The sequence below is a fragment of the Arctopsyche grandis genome, chromosome 4 (genome assembly GCF_051622035.1).
Source record: "Arctopsyche grandis isolate Sample6627 chromosome 4, ASM5162203v2, whole genome shotgun sequence".
NCBI lineage: Eukaryota > Metazoa > Arthropoda > Insecta > Trichoptera > Hydropsychidae > Arctopsyche > Arctopsyche grandis.
Genome location: NC_135358.1, coordinates 29,695,506 through 29,718,454, shown reverse-complemented (window position 1 = coordinate 29,718,454; position 22,949 = coordinate 29,695,506). Strand labels below are relative to the sequence as shown.

Here is a 22,949-nt window from a genome sequence, read left to right as displayed (position 1 = left end):
CATGAATATTGGCACTAGGCATATTAAAATCACCCATTATTAATAATATGTCACGTTCATTTATGAAATCACGTACATTCATCATATTTGCAAACAATAACTCATATACATCGTCTTTCGCAGCGGGCGGAATGTAAACAACACAAATAAAAACTCTCGCAAATACAAAATCAACTCTCACCCATAAGTCCTCGCCAGAAGGAGTTTCAAAGTTCTTCAACCTGACAGACCGCAACCAGACACGAGAAGCAAATAAAACACCCCCACCACGTCGTTGCTCTCTGTCCCGACGATGCACTGTCCACGAAGAATCAAAGAACTCCGAATTAAAAAATGATGGCGTTAACCATGTTTCAGTTAACGCCACCATATCATCGACAATAGAATAAATCGCCGTATTAAACGCGGCCACCTTGGTCCTGAGACCGCGTACGTTTTGGTAGTAGATTGATATTTTTCGATCTCTCAGTCTGGCGCGTGAGTCTTTTTGGAACAAGAAATGACTGATTTGAAGTCGCAAGACTTGCCAGCGGAGATAAAACGGAAGAAGAAGAAGAAGGCAATACGGTCACTGTAGAATCACGACACTGAGGAACAGATGAAATAGTCGATGATGCGACAGTAGACATAGTTGTATCACCACTCTTAGCATTTGTAGTCGAAAGAGTATTAACAGTTGGTGTCATGCTCCCAGCAGCTCCGGAACAAACATCAGCAAACGTAACGTTTGGAGATACAGCAACCGATGGATTAAGTTGAGAAACAGACGGAGAGGAGGTAGTGTTACTAGTAGTGGAAGTAGAGTTAATATTACTCTTAGTATTATTTCTCCAGTCCCTAAATCTGCCGAAGTGGACCCCAGCAGGCCAAGAATCAGCAGAAAAAAGCAGGCCAGCCACAGAAGCAGGGGCAGAGATCTTAAAAGATCCATAGTCTCCACGTGCTTTTAGTGATAACACCTCTATGTCATCCACGCCTCCACAGATGGCTCGAACATGAGTTCGTACAGCATCGCAGGAAGTATCCAAGGAGAGCTTCCATACATGAATGTGGATGAGTCTTCTAGCTGCAGTGATACTACTGGAAACAGCCGTCCCAACTTCAAAATTCCGCCGACGTAGTGGTAGTTGCTTATTCGATGGTGTGGCAGCCAAAAGTCCGTATACAGACTTTCCACCGTCCCGAGACAGGGATAAGCGGCGCATATTGACTCTAGGTGCAGAGGGGACAAAAGGAGGATTGGTAGCACCATCAGATTTGCGTCCCTTCCTCTTCCTCTTCTTCTGACTGGAGCCACCGTTCACCGTAGCTGCATTAGCAACAGGGGAAACAGAAAGATGAGGGACATCGCCTCTTGAGGCTGAACTTTGAAGTAACAACTCCAAAGCAGCAAATCTCTTTTCGATACGGTTTATCGCATCGAAAAAAAGATCGCGCCACATGCGACAACAATCGCCCATCACGTAAATGCAACAATACGTATATCGTTCGCAGTACAACGGCGTACACCTTTAGATACGAAATACAATGTTGATACGGACGCTGCGATGTACCAAGAGCTCCTCCTAGCTCCTTGTTGTTATTCCTGGCTTCTATTAGTGGTTCTAAAGTGTAGAGACAGCTGGCGTTAGTAATAACCGAGAGCGCGCACAAACACGTCCACTCACTATAGCCCGGCCGCGAATTCATGTCCATGAATTCGCGTCCATTCATATATATATATATATATATATACATATATATATATATATATATATATATATATATATATATATATATATATATATTTTAATCTTCTTTATCCCAGAATTGGGAATATTCCAAATATAGCATCTTTTTTCTGTATTTTTTGATTTTTTCTATTAAATACAATATAGATATATATGTACATACATATGTATATTGTATATAAGTATGTATATCGTCACATATACACATAGCCAGCAGCGTGGCTCGGTGGTTAAGCTTCTGCCTAACACTGAGAGGCGCCGAGTTCGATCCCTTGAGCTGACCTCGATTGAAAAGAATTTTTCTGAGTATATCTGTAATGCTGCTGGTCAGACCAGGATTTGTGACTCCTGGTTGATCGTTTCCTATCAGAGTTTGCCAATTTTCTCTGATTTCATTGTTGAAACGATTCCCGATTAAAAATTGGCTAAAAATCCTTCCTACCCACTATGTCACCACTATTTGAGTATGATTAATGTAAATATTACAATAAAAATGTATGTACAATTCATAGATGTCTCGTTAATTGTCGAGTTTAAGTTAGTGTCTCGTAATTTAGCGACTTATGTATGTAATAAAAAAATGCTGTATTGTTTGTAATTTGGCCAGGAAGGCGCATTGGGGTTTACCTGTAATGCCTTCCTGGTATGAAAAAAAAAAAAAAAAAAAAAAATACATATATGTATATGTATATGCGTATAGATAGCAATTTCAGAAATAAATCGTACAAAAAAAATGTATCAAAAACTACACACAGTTATCTAAAATATTCAACCAAAGTAAAACAAACATCCAATTTTTCATATTTACGGACACTAAAATTAAATAAAAAATAAGCACACGACAAGCGACGCGCCGTTAAATAATCGCCAGTGCGAAAAACAAAAAAAAACTTCGCAAGGATCTTTTGCATAATTTCGCGATAGCCGTCACCCAAAAAAAAAATAATAAAAAAAACTACCCTAAAGGCGACGACTACTACATAGGTTGGATGGGGCGGGGGGGGGGGGTTGTACGAAAGTGGAAAATCCGCAAACGGTTACCCGGGGTGAGAGGCTGAAGTGCGTGATGATGCGTATCCGTCTGGAGAAGATGAAGGGGGCAAGAAAGAGCACACAATTCCAAAGGGGAAACACCCCGCAGGTGGGCACAGACAGACACTTGTTCTGCCCCAGCCTCCCCTCTCCCCGATGAATAATTCATGGACGCCACTGGCCGTGTAACGCAGCTGCGTACGGTTTAACCGTAATTTGATAACGCAATGCACGAATTTGTAACGCGTTTCGTTCTTATTATGTATATTATTATCGTGCATCGTAGCGAAATTGCACAGACACACACACACACACACATGCGTGCACAATTTTTATGACTTTCGTCGAAAAATCCGCATGCCAAATTTCGACGAGCGTTCGTTCGTCAGTGGGGGGAGCTTTAAGTTGTCTGCCTATCATCAGGTTGGCTTTCAAAGTCAATATTATCGAAAAACCTAGATATTCCTTGACGCTAAAATATGACAACAGTTTTGAATAAAGATATTGTGGAATGATTACAAAATTTGCACGATTTTGGTTTTGTCGGGACACCACTTCATACATAGGAACAAAACAATGAGGATTGCTTTATAATGATAATATAAGGCAAATTATAATTTAATTTAAATACACACAACTATATCAAAATATATAGCTATGTATCTGAGATCTTAATTTGAAATATGTACAAATAAATTTTGCTTAAATTGAAGTAGGATAAAACAAACTCCGGAAAACATACATATGTAAATGTATGTAAATATGTACACACAATCCTTTAATACTCATCAGTCATCATAGTCACTGTCGTACATAGTCTTTGTTTTAACGTTTTCAACGCGCTTTTTATTATATTTATTTATATTACCGATATACCTAAGTAAATTAAACGACACAAAAATAAATAAAACATTCAATTAAACAATAATAAAATAAAAATAAAAATAATAGCGGAAAAAGTAAAAAAGAAAAAGAATCAACCAAATAAAAGAATAGTCAAAGAGATAAAAATAATTGAACAATAAAATGATAACTAAAAAAAGCGAACATATAGAAAGAAATGAATATATTGGACAAGAAGAATTATAAAAACACTCCAAATTTACGAAAAATATCTAGCTTTTTGCTAAAGTTTTTTTGTATCTATCATATTAATAAATTCACTCTCATATTTTATGTATATTCTTACAGAATGAATTTAGTAAATACATGCAATACACAAAAGAATATAATACTCAATACTTTCTTCCTTCAAATAACTACACACATACAATACAAATTTATGCTTTAACGCCAACTCGTTGGATTAATTTAAATTTACGGTAAATGTGTAGTAATATGGCAATATTCATTTTTCATTTGTATACAACATCTATTATTTATGCACAAATGATTGTCATCTGTTCGGCTTTAATACGAGAGAACGTTAGGTTCGGCCCATCGGTGACATTCTTCAAATTCTCATTCTAAAAATTAGAGCCTTAGCAAAGCGTTATAAACTGCCAGCCATAATAAACACATTTATTATTTCGAAACATCGCACAATAACACTAATAACATTAAGTATGAAAGCTTTCACAGTCGATATTGTAATTGATTAGTTACTAAATCAAATCCATCTTGGCAAACTCATTACAAATTTCCTCTCAGATCCTTCCATCCACCTTTCAATTAATCCCGAGCTTTCATCGCGCAAACAAGGACTGATCCTTATCAATATCCCCCGTATTACCTATCGTCTACGCAATAAGTCCCCCGTAACTAAATCGTTTTCATTTCTAGATTTCAGCATATTGAAAGCCGGCAATCGATCGCGAGCGCCGATAAAGCAGATTTTATTGAATTTACCCATTTATTTAAAACATACGTATCTTTATATTTGTATTTATTTTCCACTACGTCTATGGATATCGTATTTTGAATACAAATTTCACACATCGCCGAGTGCATAATGCTGAGAGCAACGTCATAACGTGGATTGAATCCACGGCAACACACGTTGTATGTATGCGATGATCGATTTTCCGCGTTCACATATAGCCGAGAGCTATCGAAAAATTCCAATACACTACGCGTAGTATTATAAATATATACATTCATACGTATATGCATCGCAATTTATCGCATAAAAGTTAAATAAAAAAAAACCGAACGTTAACATGCATAAAAATGCCTTATGAAATTACACGCTTTGGCTTACGCCGCGTCGAGATAAGTTACAAGGTTCGAGTGTATCCTGAAATTTTTCAGTAGAATAACTCGCAAATCCTGCACAAGACACAAAGTCCCTAAAGATAATCAGAAGTAGTTTTTTTTTATTTTTTTAATTGAATCAAGTTCATACCACATACTATAGCAAGCAGGCTTCCGTTCACGTTCATACCAAATAAATCAGTTTCGAGACGTTTTGAAATCCGACACCCTCTCAAATACCCTATAATCAAGGGGTATTAAATTGCGTCAGTTCCTGAGAAATTGCATCCTTGTGCCAACGATCTTGATATTATGCACCGTTGAATTAATGGAACCGATATATTTCACCCTCACTATCAGTTTGCATCGTATATATGTATCTACATATGTACGTATGCAGCGGATTTAATTTCGGACCTAGCTTTCGACAGTGATTTTTGCCTACATAAAATATTTTCGTGAATTTTTTTTGTACACATAAAAAGAAACACATTGTCTGATTTTGCATTGTGCAAAACTGCATATGCATGCATGTATGAATATTATTTATTTTTTTAATAAAATTTGTCTTTGGGCAAAATTTTTCCGAAAATGCACATACATATTGCACCGATTATTTATTGTCGAAAAAAATGTGCTATCCATAAATCAAGGCATTTTCCCAACGTCCGATATACACACGTCTACCAGTGACGGCACGCGTGCAATTCCAACATATGTACATACATTTATACATATTTATCCACATAAAATTATAGCCTTAACAATCCCCCGACAGAGATATCCTTGATACATTACAATTTAATACAAATTTCGTGCATACGCAAATGCAAATTTTTCCCTTTTGAATTTATCGATATTTATAACACATTACAATTAATTGAGATATACTAAGCTAATTTAATAAACTGCATATTGTACATATATGAAGATATAAAATTTCATTGAACGATTTCTACATATTGTTTTGGATAAAAAAATTGAAATCAAGAATAAAATTACCGTGTACTTGCCGTTGAGAAAAATATATATTTAGGCTTATTATACATATGTACAAAAATTTAAAACCAATCCATTAAGCAGTTTAGGGAATTAAGAAAAATTAGAAAATAGGACACATAAAAGGTACCACTTCCCGTTGATTAAAAAAAATTGAAAGAATTTTAGGAAAAAAAAAAGATTAGCATTTAATCATAAAAATGAGATTATTGATATTTTGTATATATGTTACAGAGATTATAATTTCACTGACTCGAGCAGTGAGTACGGATTTAACAATAGAATTAAAAATTAACTTCTCAATGTCAGTGAATTTGTAATTCGAACGTTAATGCACCATTTGTTCGAATTACAACGTGCGAATTTGAATTACAACATACTACCAACCTTAACTTAACCTAACCTAACCTAACCTTAAATAATTAAGTGTTGGCTGCGAAGATATTATGATGTGTTTGCTTCCGCATCCAGTCCCACATATGCGCCATCAAAAAAAGCCAAATCGAAACAGATGCTACTATCTACCGAGATACTTTATAATTTTCTATTGCAAACCTTGAGTTATTGTTATATCTCAGGTTTCGCCAGATTTCTCTCCATACATGTTACATGAAAAATGTTATTAATCGTATTGTATACGATGTTTGTATTGTCTGACCATAGATGTCAGGTATTGTTTCGATTTACATGTGTATGTATGTAATAATTATATATTTAATATATGTAATATATAATTTCTTGAGGCTTAAACTGTTTAGCACACTCGCCGCTTTGGAGCAATCTGTTAGGCGGGTGTGCATGATTAATTGAAAAATAAAAATATATGAAATACATAATTATTTTAATCATAATATGTGTTTTTTATTCAGTTTGGGGTGAATGAAAAAGCGGCATTCGGTTCGACGTAATCTGAAACTTTATTTTCATAGTATGTAATAATTGATTATTGAATCGTAAAGCATTCAATAAAATAACCTTAAGTTGGTATTTCACTATCATTCAACTGTCAAAAATTATAATTCACTGATAAAGGCCAGTGAATATATAATTTCCGTAGTTAAAATACAGCTATACCCAGTGAAAATGTAATTGGATTTGATTTCAGTGAAATTATAATTTCACTGTAACATATACACAGATAAAGTAAAAATTAAATGATTATATTTCTTTGGGCGTTGCACTGGAATTTGATCATAGAGTGGCCGTGCAAGGCGAGGCTAATGTCACGCGCCGCTACTTTCCTCTCCCGTTGCAGCTTTCAATAATGAATTATGAAGGGAGGATAAAGATTTCGTCCATAAATATCGGATAATAGCAAAACTTGTATCGAAAATAGCTAAAACTTGCCGTTTTCTGAAAAGCTTCCTAAGCTTTTCTTTTGTGCGCTCTTATTGTACTCGCAGCCATCGATGATAATAACGGATATATTTCACTTTTGATCCAGACGGAATAAAAAAGCGAAACCTCTTCGGAAGAATCTCGACATCTTTTTCAATCATACACATATGTACATACATATAATAAAAAAAATATGATTAAAAAATCAAAATGAATAATGGCGACTTTCGTGACTCCGCTCGAAAATACAGAAAGCACTTATTCTTTTGTGCGCAACTTTTCTACACGCACCTTCAGTTGTTCGAGTGCGTCGAGAGTTTTCGTAGTTTTCAATTTGATCCCAACTTTTCCACTCGAAAAATTTCCCCCCGTGAAAAACTTGATGATTAATTGTTGCGCTACAACATTCCGCTAAATCGCCGAACATATTGCGGGGATCAAAATATTTTTTCCTCCGACGCGAAAAACTTGAACCGCTGAAATTTCGCTGATTTATTGCTCGCGCGCTCGCTCTAACCATATTGAGTCATCATTTCGCCTGCAATTTCCTCTTATTGATCATCAAATTTAATACGCACGTCGACTTGACGATAATTGTCCCACAAGCACGACGCCAAATTTATCTACACACACACTTACATATGTATATTTCCACATCCACGACTCGCTTATGCAAAGTGCTCGGAAATACGTCGACTTATAGTCGTGGCATTTTCTGCAACCATTGTATTGAAATATATGTATGTCATAAAATATGTATGCGAAATGGCAAACCCTGATGTATCCCCGTTTGAACTTTCAAATTCGAAGCACGACAGTCTCGACTATTCTTTCGAACTCACTTAACACAACTCCGAAACATTATCTCGTATTCAATTACGCTCAGAGTGTGTATTCGTATATTAAATACAAAGAAACGTTTGCTTGAGCTTTCGGTATCATAGTGAGGATGAAAATTTGCATAGTGATCCTTTTACGAACTTGAAAATATTCAAAAACTTCAAAGGCCAAAGTGAGGCTTAGCCGGCTCGCGGTCTGCATACTTCTTCGTACAACTTTGCACACAGAATCTTGCATATTCATACAACGAAACAATTCGGGCACAAAATGCACGTTCAACATGCATTATTCACGGTGCAAGAAATTCGACGTATATATGTAGATATATGTACATTATAGATAAAATTTGGGACCGAAACTTTTACGCAACGAACTCGAGTGGACGAGTTATTTGGACACAATTCATCTTTGTGAAGGTGAGAACTAGAGTTTCCAATTATTCGACTTCATCAACTATTCGAATATCGAATAGTAAAATTCGAAATATTCGAATAGTTTTAAACAATAGAAAATAGTGTGAAATATTAATTCAAAATAATTAAAATAAGTGGGGTCCACATACATTAAAAATAAAAAGTAAATTTATCGTCGTAAATACTCTTTATTTAAATTTTAAAAATATATATTTTAAAAATAATAATGCATTAAATGTTTCAAAATTTAATCTCGCCCTTAATTCTGTTTTTATTATTCCTGCTGTGGAGAATACTCAGTAGCAATTGACGTTGGCTTAATTGTTGATAAAGTTTTAATAATCTAAAGCTTCGGTTCGTTTTTTAAAGTTATTCAAGTACTTGAAATCTTTTTTTAACCTTTTGGAATGGTCTTCGAATTTGAAAACGTACTTTTATAACGTGCACGCGCGTTCAATCAATTTGTTTAATTTGAGAAAAAATACCCGGATCGATAACGTGCCACTCACTACAAACTCCGAAACACAACTGAGGTTCAAAACAACATATGTAAATTAAACGAAATATTTCTGTTTATCCATAAAAATTGCGTTACCGCTTCGGACTGTATTTTCGTTTCCGTGTCAAATAAACGCTGCAATAAGTTCTCTTCCGTAAAATATTTAAATAAAGTTCAATTTCTAAAGCGAGGAATTCCAATATCAATTTCCACGAATTCGTTGCACTGAGGCAATAAAATGACTCCGAGTCGACGACTAATACGTCTTTCACACAATACACTGTTGCGTTATACATTTCGAGCTAAAAATAAAATTGTATTATGTTAAAAACATTCTAAATTTGTAAAACATTTTATTAAAATTTCATTAAAAAATTTCACGAATATTATACAAATAATTGCTCAAATATTCGAATAACGAATAGTTCAAAATAGGCCGAATATATTCGAATACTTGGATTGTGAGAAAATTCTATTACTGAAAATATTATAACTTTTTTCGACTAGCTGACCGTGTCTCCGCAATTTTCCGCATAAACCTACATATATTTATATCACATTTCGACCGAAGAAAGCGGTAGTGTGTTCGATAAATCGATTAAGTTTCCACGAGCGCATTAACACCATAAATCTGTCTCTCTACGGTTCGGCTCGTCTACACGAACTTGGCGAGTGTCACAACATTGATTTATTGTCGCTTTTAGCTTTCGGTTAAACTTTTATCATTTAGAGCCGGACCAAGTGCGAAAGGAGAGGAAGGGGGCCACTTTTTCGGGCCCTTTAACGAGTTATTTATTTAATCGCCGACCGTGTAACGCCAGATAACGGACGTTAAATACGTCTCGCCATTGTCAGTTGAAGATGGCACATAATAGCGGACCTCGAGATACGGACCTTATCGAAAACGACCACACTGCCGTTATATTTTATATACCTACATATATACATACATATATATATATATATATATATATATATATATATATATATATATATATATATATATATATATATATTTTATATACCTATAATATATTTACCGAAGGATTTATACAACATATACTACAGTATCCTGTCGATGGTCAAAAATACTAGAGGTGATTCGGAAATTACGACTCTTGTATGTACCATTCTTCCAAACACACTAAATTAAACCTCGACGAGAGATCTTAACTTATAGTTGGTTACCTGTCGACGCCCTTTTATGACTAATTACTGAATTAAAAAAAAAATGTAGATAATTTAAAATATTTCATAATAATTTAACACGTTGGAATGTTTCTTTTGAGCACAAAGCAAAATGATCTAAAACCGCAAAAATACTTTAAAAAATTGTATTATTTTCCTTTGACGCTTTCTCAATCAAGTCTTCTGAATATATATTTGTTTAATTTCAATGCAATTCGAATTGACATTAATAGCATCATAAAACGTTAATGCATTTTACGATGTTACTTTTTTTCCGGCTATTTATCTACGGATAATAAAATTGATAGACACGAGAGGTAGAATAATTTACAAACCTTACATGCGTATATCTGACTTCATGTGAATAGAATAGCAATTTATCATAATTCGTGAGCTCAAAACATTACTATTTATTAATCGTAACGGATCTGAGCCACATTCAATCGCTATTTCAATCCCTTTAACTATACCTACATACATATAAGATACAATACGAATTCCATAAGAAGTAGTGCCTTCTCTCGTACTAAGAGCGTATTTTTTTTTCTCTTTTGTTTCAATTAATTACACAGTTCACAAATTCCTTTCCCTTTGTTTAAAAATACTCACTATACATACTCATACTCACTATAATCTACTACTTAACTTATATTATACTTATAACTATACTATACTTTTACTTATTACTCACTATACTATACTATACTATATTTATATTTATTACATACTTTTATACTTATGTTTTTTTATTTATTTATGTACTTATTACTATACTCACTATACTATACTATTACTCACAATACTCACTATACTCATACTCACTATTCGATCATATTATTACGTGTATAAAAAGTTTATATATGTACATACATATAATATTTACGTGACACCTTCTTTTTGCAAGACTATCTGATAAGAATTCAACGTGCCGAAAGAGAGACAGAGAAAAGAACGTGATCCCATCTTTCCAAATCGTACCAAATCGCTGAAACTAGATGAGTTCATTTCCTTGAAATGATTCAAACCAAACAACCTTGCGATTTTTCCAACAAAAAAAACGTGAAAATTTTATCAATACGTAAAAAATATTCTTCAACCAACATAATTCAAAAAAACCATATTAAAATTTACATCAATATGTGCGTACGTACATTATTCACACTCCATGCACGTGAATAGAAAATGACAAATTGAATATATGTACATACATATGTAAACCAACAATACGAACCAAAATACGAGTCTCAAATAGGACTCAAAATACGAGTGAAAAGCCCAAACGATACCGGAAGCGACTATAAACGCAATTAAAAACGCCATAAAAGAGCGTATGAAAACACGGTAATGACCTTAAAAATTAAAATTAAAATTCGAATAAACGTAAACATAAACACACGCCTTTTGTGCGGTGTAATTTTTATAATGTGCTGAAAATTTAAATATACTCATTTCCCGTTCTGGTACATCTGGAATATTCTCATTGTGAAACTAAACAGGATAGAGACAGAGAGAGTTTCGTGTATCGCGGGGCGTTTACGGGGCGTGAAATTAATAAAAATAGTGCGACACTGCTCTAATGACAGACAGACGGACAGACGGAGAGACAGGGTCGAATTAGTAGTAAAAACGAAAATGTACATACATACATATGTTTATATATATACAAACACACATATGGTGATAATAAATCGCCTTCAACGGAGTTTAAGCTTGATACATTGCCCGCATATAATTTCACACTTGTTCCTATGTAATGTATCTTCGTAATTTTGTAAACAACGTAACTGAACTGAACTGAACTAAAATACATATATTACGCGGCAAAACTAAAAGACCTCAGAGTACGCCGGCATTAATTAAAACGAAACTTTACACTGTGCACGGTTTCATAATCAATTCATAGAATCTGAATCAAATCTAATACCTATGTATATGTACATAATTGTACGCGTTTTTTCGAAATGGATCACACTCTTCAAAATAGATCCTCGTCAAATGGAACCAAATCAAACACATAAGCCAAGTTCCGATCTGAAAATCCCCTCTGGAGAAAGTCTGAAATGGCTATCAGCAATAAAATATTTTGGAGTAACGTTCGATAAAAGAACGAGATGGACACCTCACATTGAGGCAGCGAAATGCAAGGCGATGCGGGGTATATCCTCAATATACCCAATATTAATTTAATCGTCATAGTTCTTTATCAACTCAAAATAAAATAAAATAATATCGCGCGATTATATTACCACTATTAACCTATGCTTCACCTGAATGGAATAATGACTCGAATACTAACCTTTCCTAGCTCCAAATAATACAAAATAAATCTCAAAAAATAATTTACAGCACATCCATATATACTAACTTGAAAAAACTGCATGCCATAAATAATATTCCGTTAGGCACAGACATTACTAACAAACTTACCTGTAGATTCTTTGACGGAATCACTAATAACCATAAGATTACAACAAAATGTCTATATCCTTTAGGTATAAACACAGATTACCTAAACACAATCGGCTCTAGATCGTCGACTTTAGACAGTATTTAATTAACAATTAAGTATTAAATGTATTATGAGCATTTATAAGAATTGTAAATAGGTTTTTGAGCTATTTTTCCTATTATGCTGTACATTAACATTATAATAATATAATACTATGATTACTAACAAAATCATCAGTAGATCAGTAGCTATTAAAATACATAGAAATAAGATGTATTGTGAACATAATTTAGTAATAATAAAATGCATTTAAAATCAAATCAAACTAGATTTTATATTATTTTTGACTATGCAACGTAAATTTAAACGCACTTTCATGTTTTTTTTATGTGAAACGATGAAAAAATTAGCAAGCCGAGGAATCTAAAATTCAAGGCTTTGACGTTTTTATGATATTTTTTACATACATATGTATACATACATATAGCACTACATTTCCCCCAACGCAGAGAAATAAACGAAAAGAGAAACGAGTGAAAAGCACTTTTTATACTCTTCGTTTTTTATTATGGCCCTCAATTTAGATTTTTTTTTTGTTTTGCATTTAATACAAGTCTCTTGATAATAGTCTCAAAAGTTTAATATTTTTATTTTAAGGGTACATAGATATGAAATTAGTACAAAATATAAAAACGATATTTTATACGCAAAGAGTACAAGCAACAAAAAATCTCGTTTTTTACTTACCTAAGCGGCGATTAAACAATATTTTATAAATTTGACTCATTTAGTTCAAATAAGATAATTATTTTTGTTGCTTTGACCTCGTTTATGAAATATAAGCGTTTAAAAAATGCGCAATTTTTTGGCCTTTGCGGTCTAAAGACTGCATAGACACGAGCATTTTTTTAAATGCTCATATCTCAAAAAATGATAGCTAACCAATTAAAATTATTGTCATATTCGAATTTACCGGTTCAAACTTAGTAAAGTTCGATTAGTCTCCGCACCGGTAATTTTTTTTTTGTGTTGCTCATTGTTATTAATTTTCCTAAAATAACAAATTCTAAGATCGATTTTAAATATAAAAAAGTCAAAATCTCGAGGTCAAATTTTATCACTATCACAATATGTACTTCACCTATTGATTTTTCGTATATAAATATAGTAAAAATCACAAAATTTATACTTATTATACTAATGTGTATCCTTAAAAGAAATAAAATAGACTGAGATTTTCAACATCAGACTTTCGCTTGTTGGAAAACCAAAAACAAAAATCATAACTTTTCTGTATATAGTAAGGACAATTATTATATGTACCTAATATGTATCTGACAGATATGTATAAATTTATAAACAGAAGACATCATTATACATACGTCATTTCAAAATCCTGTTTTCGACTCTGACTACTAGTCTTATAATATATTAATAATCGGAATTGATTAAAAATAAAGTAAAATAGTTTCAAAAGCAAAAAAAGAAATCGTGATAATTTTAACGATTTAAGAATTCCCATAATACACAACCACATTGATTCCACAACCCTGATTACAAATAAAATAGGCTACACTCGTAGTAACATTCTTTTGCATACATACATTTTATCTTTTGCATATATAATAAACAAAGGTGAAAAGTCATTAGATTAATCTACAAACGTCATGTACTGAAAGTGCAGTTAATTAGAGTCGTGACTTTGTAATTGCTCCATAAAATGGCATGTCCACATTGTATTACAAAACATTCTCTAAACGAGAAAAGTCGAAAGTGAGTGACGTTTTAGCACTGCTGTATAACAAGCCGATAAATACCCGTTAAAATCACTTCCAATGAAGCCCAACATTCTAAAGATTCTTTGGGGTCCTTAATTAGTAAGCATGTTAGGTGTTAGGTGTTGACAAGTCAATAAAGGATTACCGAGGCGTACGGTCCATACTTAATCACCAGTTTTTTTTTTTTTTTTTTACTATTTTAGATGCATCTGTTGTGTATACGTTATACATACCAAATTTCCCCGCGAAGGATGACGTTGCGGATGCCCTCAAACTGAACACTCCGAGAAGAGTGATGATGATTCTGAAAATAAAAAGAAAAAAATTGTAAAAAGATTCACACTTTAAATGCATTCGTTTCAACGATGCACTAAATCACACGCTTATTTATATAAATAAGGGCCTTTCTCTCGCCCCGACGATGGAAGCTTTGAGCCATCATCTTCAGTACAAGGAAAAGCTCTGATTCACATCCGCTATGATCAGTCAACATAATTAGAACGTTTAATCATCAATTTTTCACATGAACGTTGATAATTAGCGCCACATTTCACAGCATTGCACGAAGCATAAACGACTTATTTTTGCCGCATTTTCACATTCAAGATCAAACGATTCAAACGTGTGTGTGTGTATCTTCGTTCTGATACACATTATAAATCAAACAGCTAGTGTTTAGCGTGAAAAATAAATCTTTCTCTTAACGTCTCCAGATTTATTTCAACGCGGATTATATTAAGATTATTATATGTCAGTATTTTCATTTATGATAAACGAAAATTGCAGAATCGGATGCGTCTCAAGAGAGCAGGTCAAAGGAGTTCTCGAGTGCATAATGTCGCCTTACACTTGCATATTTGCAATTCACTCGCTAGTCACATTCTCCTTGAAGTAAATTGTGATGCGGAGACAACCTGTCGCCTCTTCTGGGAACGGTCGTTAAATTCGCACACATGCGAATCCGTGCAAAATGAAGATATGATGTAAACGCACTCGATGCACGTTTGCAGATCTTTCGAACCCTTTGATTGTCTTATTTGCAGAGTATTCTCAATGCTGGACATTCGCCAAATGTGAGCTATGATGATTTTCAAGAGAACTCTCGCCACTAATGACACTTATAAAATATGCGCTATCTAATAATAGACACTTTCTATCTAATAATAAGAAACTTACTTGTATTTAAAAACTAGTTTTGACTACTTCGAAACTAGCTTTAGACAATGGCGTCAATGTTTTCTCGCAGCGAAGAAAATAAATGAATTACTATAATTTATTTTTTATTTAAATAAAATAAAACAAACGATATCATAAGATAATTTTCTATACATTATGTATGTATGTTCAAAAAATATAAAAAAACTATTTAAGTTCAAATTAAATTTTACATACATATATACGATATTCAAAAATACGAGAATCATTCAGTGCTGTTTCTTATTTTATAAAATTTGAAAGAAATTTTAATATAATAAATGAAGGATTCAAAAATATGAAATGAAAATACCACTACTCACTTGAACATTTTGATTGTTAAATGTTGACTTGGCTGTTAAATTTTTATTTCTTGTAAGAATTTTTATGTCATGTATATTTTTTTCTTGTATTTTTCATGTAGCAACCTAAGCAATCTGTAAGGCGAATGTACATGATTTATTGATACATAATAAATTTAAAATAAAATTTAGTATGTGAGCTTTGTTTTGTTTGATTTTTCAAAGCTTTTTATTGTTCATATACTATTTCGCAATAGATCTCAAGTTTATTATAATTAGAGATGTGCTTGCGGGAGAAGCCCCGGTTTATTCCAGGGAATAAACCGTGTTTCCCAGGGAACTTTGGGCAACGGAAATTTTGGGAAAATTGAAAAAAAATGTATATCAATCGGATTCTCAAATCGAAACATTTTTAGACACTCGCCATTGATACATGCAACACTTAAATGAATCTAAACGTTTTCATATAGTTGCAGTACTGTAAATGTCCGGTTTGTGTTTGAGTCGGATGTTTTACGTAAATAGCCTATTAGGTATTATCGTTTGTTCGAAATCGGCGGTTTGCAAGTGGCAACTACGACAACTTATCTCGGATATAAAGAATTTTTATCCAAGGTAATAATTTTTTTTCAATATCATTTGGTTTCATTCATTCTAAAATATAATTCTATTATTCATTCATATTTTCATACAATTAGAAAATGGTACGAAACAAAACCAACAGTTTGGAATCACTTTAAAAGAATTCAGCAAGAATCCGGAACAAGTAAGAAGTTTGCAGCTGTACGTAGATATTGTGATACGAAATATAACTTTCCAAATGCTACAAAAATGATAAATCATATATCTACTTGCACTAAATATCAAGAAAAAAGAGAAAAAAATCACGTATGAGACATCACTTTTAATGGATACCGATATAATTGAATTAAGTAGATGCAACAGATCAGCCCACTACTTCTGAATCTTCACGCATTGCATCTACTGCAGATTTGCCTATCATAAAACGTAGGCGAATAGAATCATATTTTGACAATATTACTGATTCTGGTTGTCGTCAACTTGATAGAGCATTTGCTGAAGCAATATATGCACCAAACTGTCCTTTATCTATTGTTGAAATATAAATACATTAATTTCAATATTTAAGAGGATTTTGTATTATATTAAATGTATTGTATGCATACATTTTAAACAAATGTTATATTTGTCATACAAATAATTTTATAAAAACTCATGTTTAAATTAATGTGACCTTTCTTTAATTATTACCTGTGTACTAAAATATATTGTATGTATCTATTATTTTGGTCATTCTCAATTAAAAAAAAATACAGTTTTATGTAGTAACTACAATTTTCCCAAAGTTTCCCGTTCGTACAAAACTCCCATTTTTGCCCATCTCTAATTATAATAGCTACTGATCTAAAAATCGTCATCTATTAAACATAGTATTTATCGATGGAATTCATAGTATTATCTTATTTGGTGTTTATGAAATAAGCATTAAATAAATTGAGGAGTAGAACTAAGACACATCCATATTTACAATTCTTATAAATGTTCATAATACGTTTTATACAAACACATCTACTATTTTGAACTAAATAATATTTGATATAAAGCAGATATTGCTTTAATAGTATGTGTTTATACCTGAAGGTTAAAGGTTAACATCTTGTTGTAATCAACAAGCTTCACAAGTTAATTACTAATAGGTTGGTTGTTAATTTTATCTCATAAATACTAACTAGTATGGTATTGTATTTTTATTAAGAAACAGTAATAGTAATAAACTCAAATTATACTTCAAAAACTAGTATATTTAAATAAAAAATGGCATTATAATCATAAAGTTCTGGCTCACATACATATGTTTATTTATAAACATAAAATTTTTAAAACCAATGTTTAATTTAACTAATATAATATTACTTCCATAGTTCCATATCCGGACTATTCCGGCTTCTTTTTAATAGAATAGTTTCCCAAAATAGATTATGTACTAATCTTTTGAATAAAATTTGATGAAAAATAATTACGACGGAAGGTTATAACATATTCTATATGTCCTGAATCTCGGAAAAACAGAATACACGTATTACAGGCCACCAGTATATTTAAATATTGTTAAACGCAAAACATTATATTTAATAATTTTCTAAATATTTCTTGAAATTAAGAAAAATGGACTTATGCCACTTCAAATATAACGGCTCATATACATATATAATGAAAATTTTATGACAGAAAAACTTGATAAAATTCTAAAACATCATCTAACGGGTTAAAATAATAACAAACAGGTACTAACTGAAAGCTCTCACGCCTGAAGTAACTACAGTGCATTATGAATAAAATATGCACAGCCAACCAATTCCAACAACTGCTTTTATAATAATAACATGTACAACACGCAAATCTAACGTGCGAAATTGACAGTTCAATTTACTCGCACCTTTCACATTTACATTTAGGTATATTATAAAATCATAATAAACCTCCAGGCACATAAAACCCTATAAAATAGAACGATAAATGTAGAACATGACTATCTACATATACAACAACGACAATCACGAATTGCAGAATACGTAGATAGAGCTTTCTATTTCGAATTCGATTGGCGACGGTTCCCAACAACAATAAAGACCAAAAATGCAAATAATTTCGATCGCATTGTATTCGAAGTGAATTTGTGCATATATGTATAATAATATAGTAATGATAACATTTATGTGCCGCCCACGGTGTGCCCTACGCCAAGTACAATAAGTCATTGTTGGGATTCGTTCCTTTCCAAACAGACAATGTGAGAGGCGATTAAAAATCATCGATCACGTCTTCGCCGTTTATTATTTTATTATTATTTTGTGACCCTTCATATTATCTGCTGGCATTATCCGCACATTGTGCCCGATTCAATTGCCCACCGTAAAAGTGTTTCGTAAAGTAAGCAAGTTTCATTGTGCATTGAAATGGCAGCTTCCTGTGGAAATCGTGAAAGAATACGCGTTCCTACGCAATATCATTCGATGTTGTGTTTGGAATCAAAATATTTTGAGTGATAACTTTTGATAAGCGATTCAATGAGTGGGCTGTTTACACGATGATTCGAAGAATCGCCTTTCACCTTTTTAATATCAATTTTGTAACTCCATATTGAGTTAGCTTAACTTGTATAATTAATTAACTTGAAGAAGTTACGGGTAGCACAGCCCGGGCTTGCTAGACCCGTAACTCACAAGAATTCCTGTGGTCAAGTAGATTTTAAGCTCCGAATATTCTTTCATTATTGATGTATTTCTTTCATCTCCAATACTTATTTGTAACATATTGATTGGCCTTTTATAATTGTATATAAGTCACCTTCGGGATATGTTGCTATCTACAAATATACTCACAAAATGGTCGGCTTTTGAAAGACGGCTTGAATCTCTTGAATATAAATTTTATATTACATAAACAGCAGCTTGGACTAGTGGTTAGCATATTATGCTTTCGAGGAGTATGGTCACTGTTCGATTCCCGCTGGTAGCTGCTGGCCAGACCTTGGTTTGTGACTCCAGGTCGATCGTTTCCTATCAGGTTTTGCCAATTTTTTCGATTTTCATTGAAACGGTTCCTGTAAATTGGCATCTCCTATTCAATATCTCTTGCAAAGATATTCAGCGTCTTGAGGTTTACCAATGTCTATAATAAAATGCTGCAAAAATTTCTACATAGATGTTACTGTGGATGATGTTTGTATGAATTCGCATCGTATAAAATGCTTATATTAATTGCATTATTGTATTGTATCTTTATTACGTAGTACACTCGTCGCTTTGGAGCGATCTGTAAAGGAAAGTGTACATGCTCGATTGTAATATAATAAATAAAGTAATATGGCCATGTACTGTAACTTTTATATAAGGAAATGGTTAACTTCAAATATGATATTACAACTGAGCTTCATACAGCTTCTTCTAAAACTATTTTTAACATCCGAGCAGTTTTTTTGGAATTTCAATGTCTCTGATTCCCATTGAAACTGGCATCTCTTTTCCAATCCCTCTTTCAAATCTCAAGCTATTCAGCGCCTTGAGGTTCGCCAATTTGTATTATAAAATGTTGCAAAAATGTCTCCATATACATATGTTGGTGGGAATGATGTTTGTATGAATTTGCATTGTATAAAAATGCTTATATTCATTGAATTGATTGTATTCCATCTGTATTAATTAGTACACTCATCGCATTGGATCGATCTGTAAAGGGAAGTCTACATGTTCTATTGAAATAAAATAAATGATATATCCAGTTAACATTTGTAAGAAACGTATTCTTGATTCTAAGTCATTATAACAGGCTGTAGGTGCAAGAAATTCCCTTCTTTGTATTTTATTACTTGAAATTTTCATTTATCCGTTACTATTTTAATGCTTCCTTGTTTTTTTTTGTATGATTGTGTTTAAATGTTTTTGTTTTCATTCGCATTATTTTTATCACATTATGTATCCAGTTATATAATCTTTTTTTTGTAATTTTTAATCTTATTTTTCTGCTTTAGCTTTTTGTTCTATGTATGTATTAATTTTTAATACGAACTACGCGAAAAATACCTTTTTCAGACGGTCCTGTTTACATTATAATAAAGTTTTGAACGACCTTGATATATTTTCAGATACATTTTTTTTTTTCAGGAAAAGATTAGGTGATTTGTTTTTGCATTAGTTTCATAGTTTAATAAGTTATTAAGTATATAGTTTAATTTCAACTTCTATTTATTATGTTTTTTCTTTTTCTTTTCATGTTTTTGTTTCGAAAATCAACATAGTTTAATTAGTTATTATGTATACAGTTTTAATTTTGACTGCAATTTATGTTTTTTGCGACTATATTTATAAGATTGCTAAAATTTATGGTAATTTAGGTCTGTTTGTTTACATGTATTTATTAAATCATTGTATGTGACTGTTTTTCCTCAAATAAATAAATAAAAAATAATATTTTTTTCCCTCTCTTGTTTCCTTGTATAGGCCATTGTGGTACATTAGGTTCTTCGTGTAATGCCACAATGGTCCAAAGCTATTAAAATAAATAAATAAATATTACCAAAAGTTCTAAAAAGTCATGTTAATTTAATAAAGCATTTAAACGTTTTTATAAGCATTTTATTTTACTTCTACGCGTTTTCTCAATTGCCTCCCACCAGAATATTTTAAATAAATATACTACACGAAGGTCATAAATAGAATAATGGGAAAAATAAGTACCATGAAATTTATAGTAGATATTTTATAGGCACGCTATTAATTGCCGGTTTTCAAACGGTAACCTTTATCCCACAGCTCTTAACCTTTTTCCGACGAAGATCGCCAACGCACTATGGGAAAGCTGCACATGTTCGTATGCATCATAATGCACACAGCGTATGATAGATAACATACGACCGGAATACGTAAAAATAAACGTATCATCACGCCTATCTCATTAGATGGACGATTAGTGGGCGCCCAGTAATTTATTGATCGTGACGAACTCCGTGTGTAGATAAACGAAAGATTTACACACTTCAGTCAAAATTTGGAGAAATTTTACACGGCAAGAGCGTGTTCCGTACATGGGGTCACGTGTTTGCGTGGGATTTACAAAACGGCCAGCGGATACTTCGATATCTAATAATTGAGATTTTTCTATGCAGTTCTCCGAATTATTCAGGTAAATCTCAAAGAACAACACATAAATTCAACAAGACAAATATAAAATAAAAAAAACGAACACCTGCTACATGTGTAAGAAGTGTGTCGATGCCTTGTATTTCTTTCTGTACGGAATCCAAGTAAATTTACGGCTGGAATTTGTCGATGATGCTAGTATTGATTTACGCACCATTCTTCGAGACGTCCCAGCTGTTAATTTCGTTGTTATCCAATTATGGTAGATACCCAACATTCTATGATTATTTATCACAAGTACGACTTCATAATGCACGGTTTCGATTTCAGAAATTACACACGAAACGGTCGCCGATGATAAAAATCAACGGTGAAGTTTGCACCCATTTTTATTATTATAACAGTCATTAAAGAGATGTGCCAGAGACTTGGGTATTCTTATAGATTGCAAACTATCATTTAATGAGCATTTTAACCATATAGTCACTAAATCATATAAACTATTGGGATTTATCTGCCGAGTTGCGAAGCCCTTTAATATTGCTCTATAACAGTTTGGTTCGCAGTAATATGGAGTATGCTTCAGTTATATGGTCTCCTTATTACCAAACTCACATACATAGATCATTTAGAGACAATTCATAAGCGTTTTCTGCACCATTTATCCCATAAGACTGGTCTTGTTAAATTGTTACCATCTTATAATGACAGACTCTCTTTTTTCAAGATCGCAAGTTTGTCTCAGCGCAGAAGGGTTTCTAATTTGTTAATTTTATACAAGATTGCTTAATGGTATCCTTGACACATCTGTGTTGAACGAAATTAATTTCAACGTTAATGCCCGATTCACCAGATGTAAAATCTTTTTTTATCCACCAATTTGTCGTAATAACACTTCTTTTAATAGTGCAATCGCACGTATGTATGTACATATATGCCGTCTTTACAGTGGTTTAGATGATTGTCCCGATCTTTTTGCTGACTCTTTCAGTATTTTTAGGGCTAAGGTCAGGAAGATAATCTGTGGTTGATTCGCTTCTTCACCTTCATTGTTATTCATAGTTTTTTTTTTTTTCAATTTTGATATGTTTTTGTAATTTTTCTTTTTTGCTTTCTTATATTATCATGTGGTGCTCACTGTACATGGAATATTATATTTTTATTTGTATTTATTATTTTTTTTGTCTCACTATACTGCTTTCTTGTTTAAATATTATTCTGCATGTGTGCCAATTTAAATAAATAATAAATAAAAATAAAACAAACGCAAATTTTAAAAAGTCGAATTGAATTTTTCTCCCGATTTTGTTCCTAAGTAAATGCGAAATCGGAGT

At 32.6% G+C, this 22,949-nt stretch overlaps 1 protein-coding gene across 1 annotated transcript in view; it reads right to left on the bottom strand.

Annotated features, from left to right (window-relative positions):
- Positions 1 to 22,949, bottom strand: part of LOC143911028 (uncharacterized) — a 440,832-nt gene that overhangs the window by 373,442 nt on the left and 44,441 nt on the right. The window contains exon 2 of the mRNA XM_077429735.1: positions 14,693 to 14,763. Within this exon, the coding sequence (XP_077285861.1) occupies positions 14,693 to 14,763 (71 nt within the window). The remainder of the gene's footprint in view (positions 1 to 14,692; positions 14,764 to 22,949) is intronic.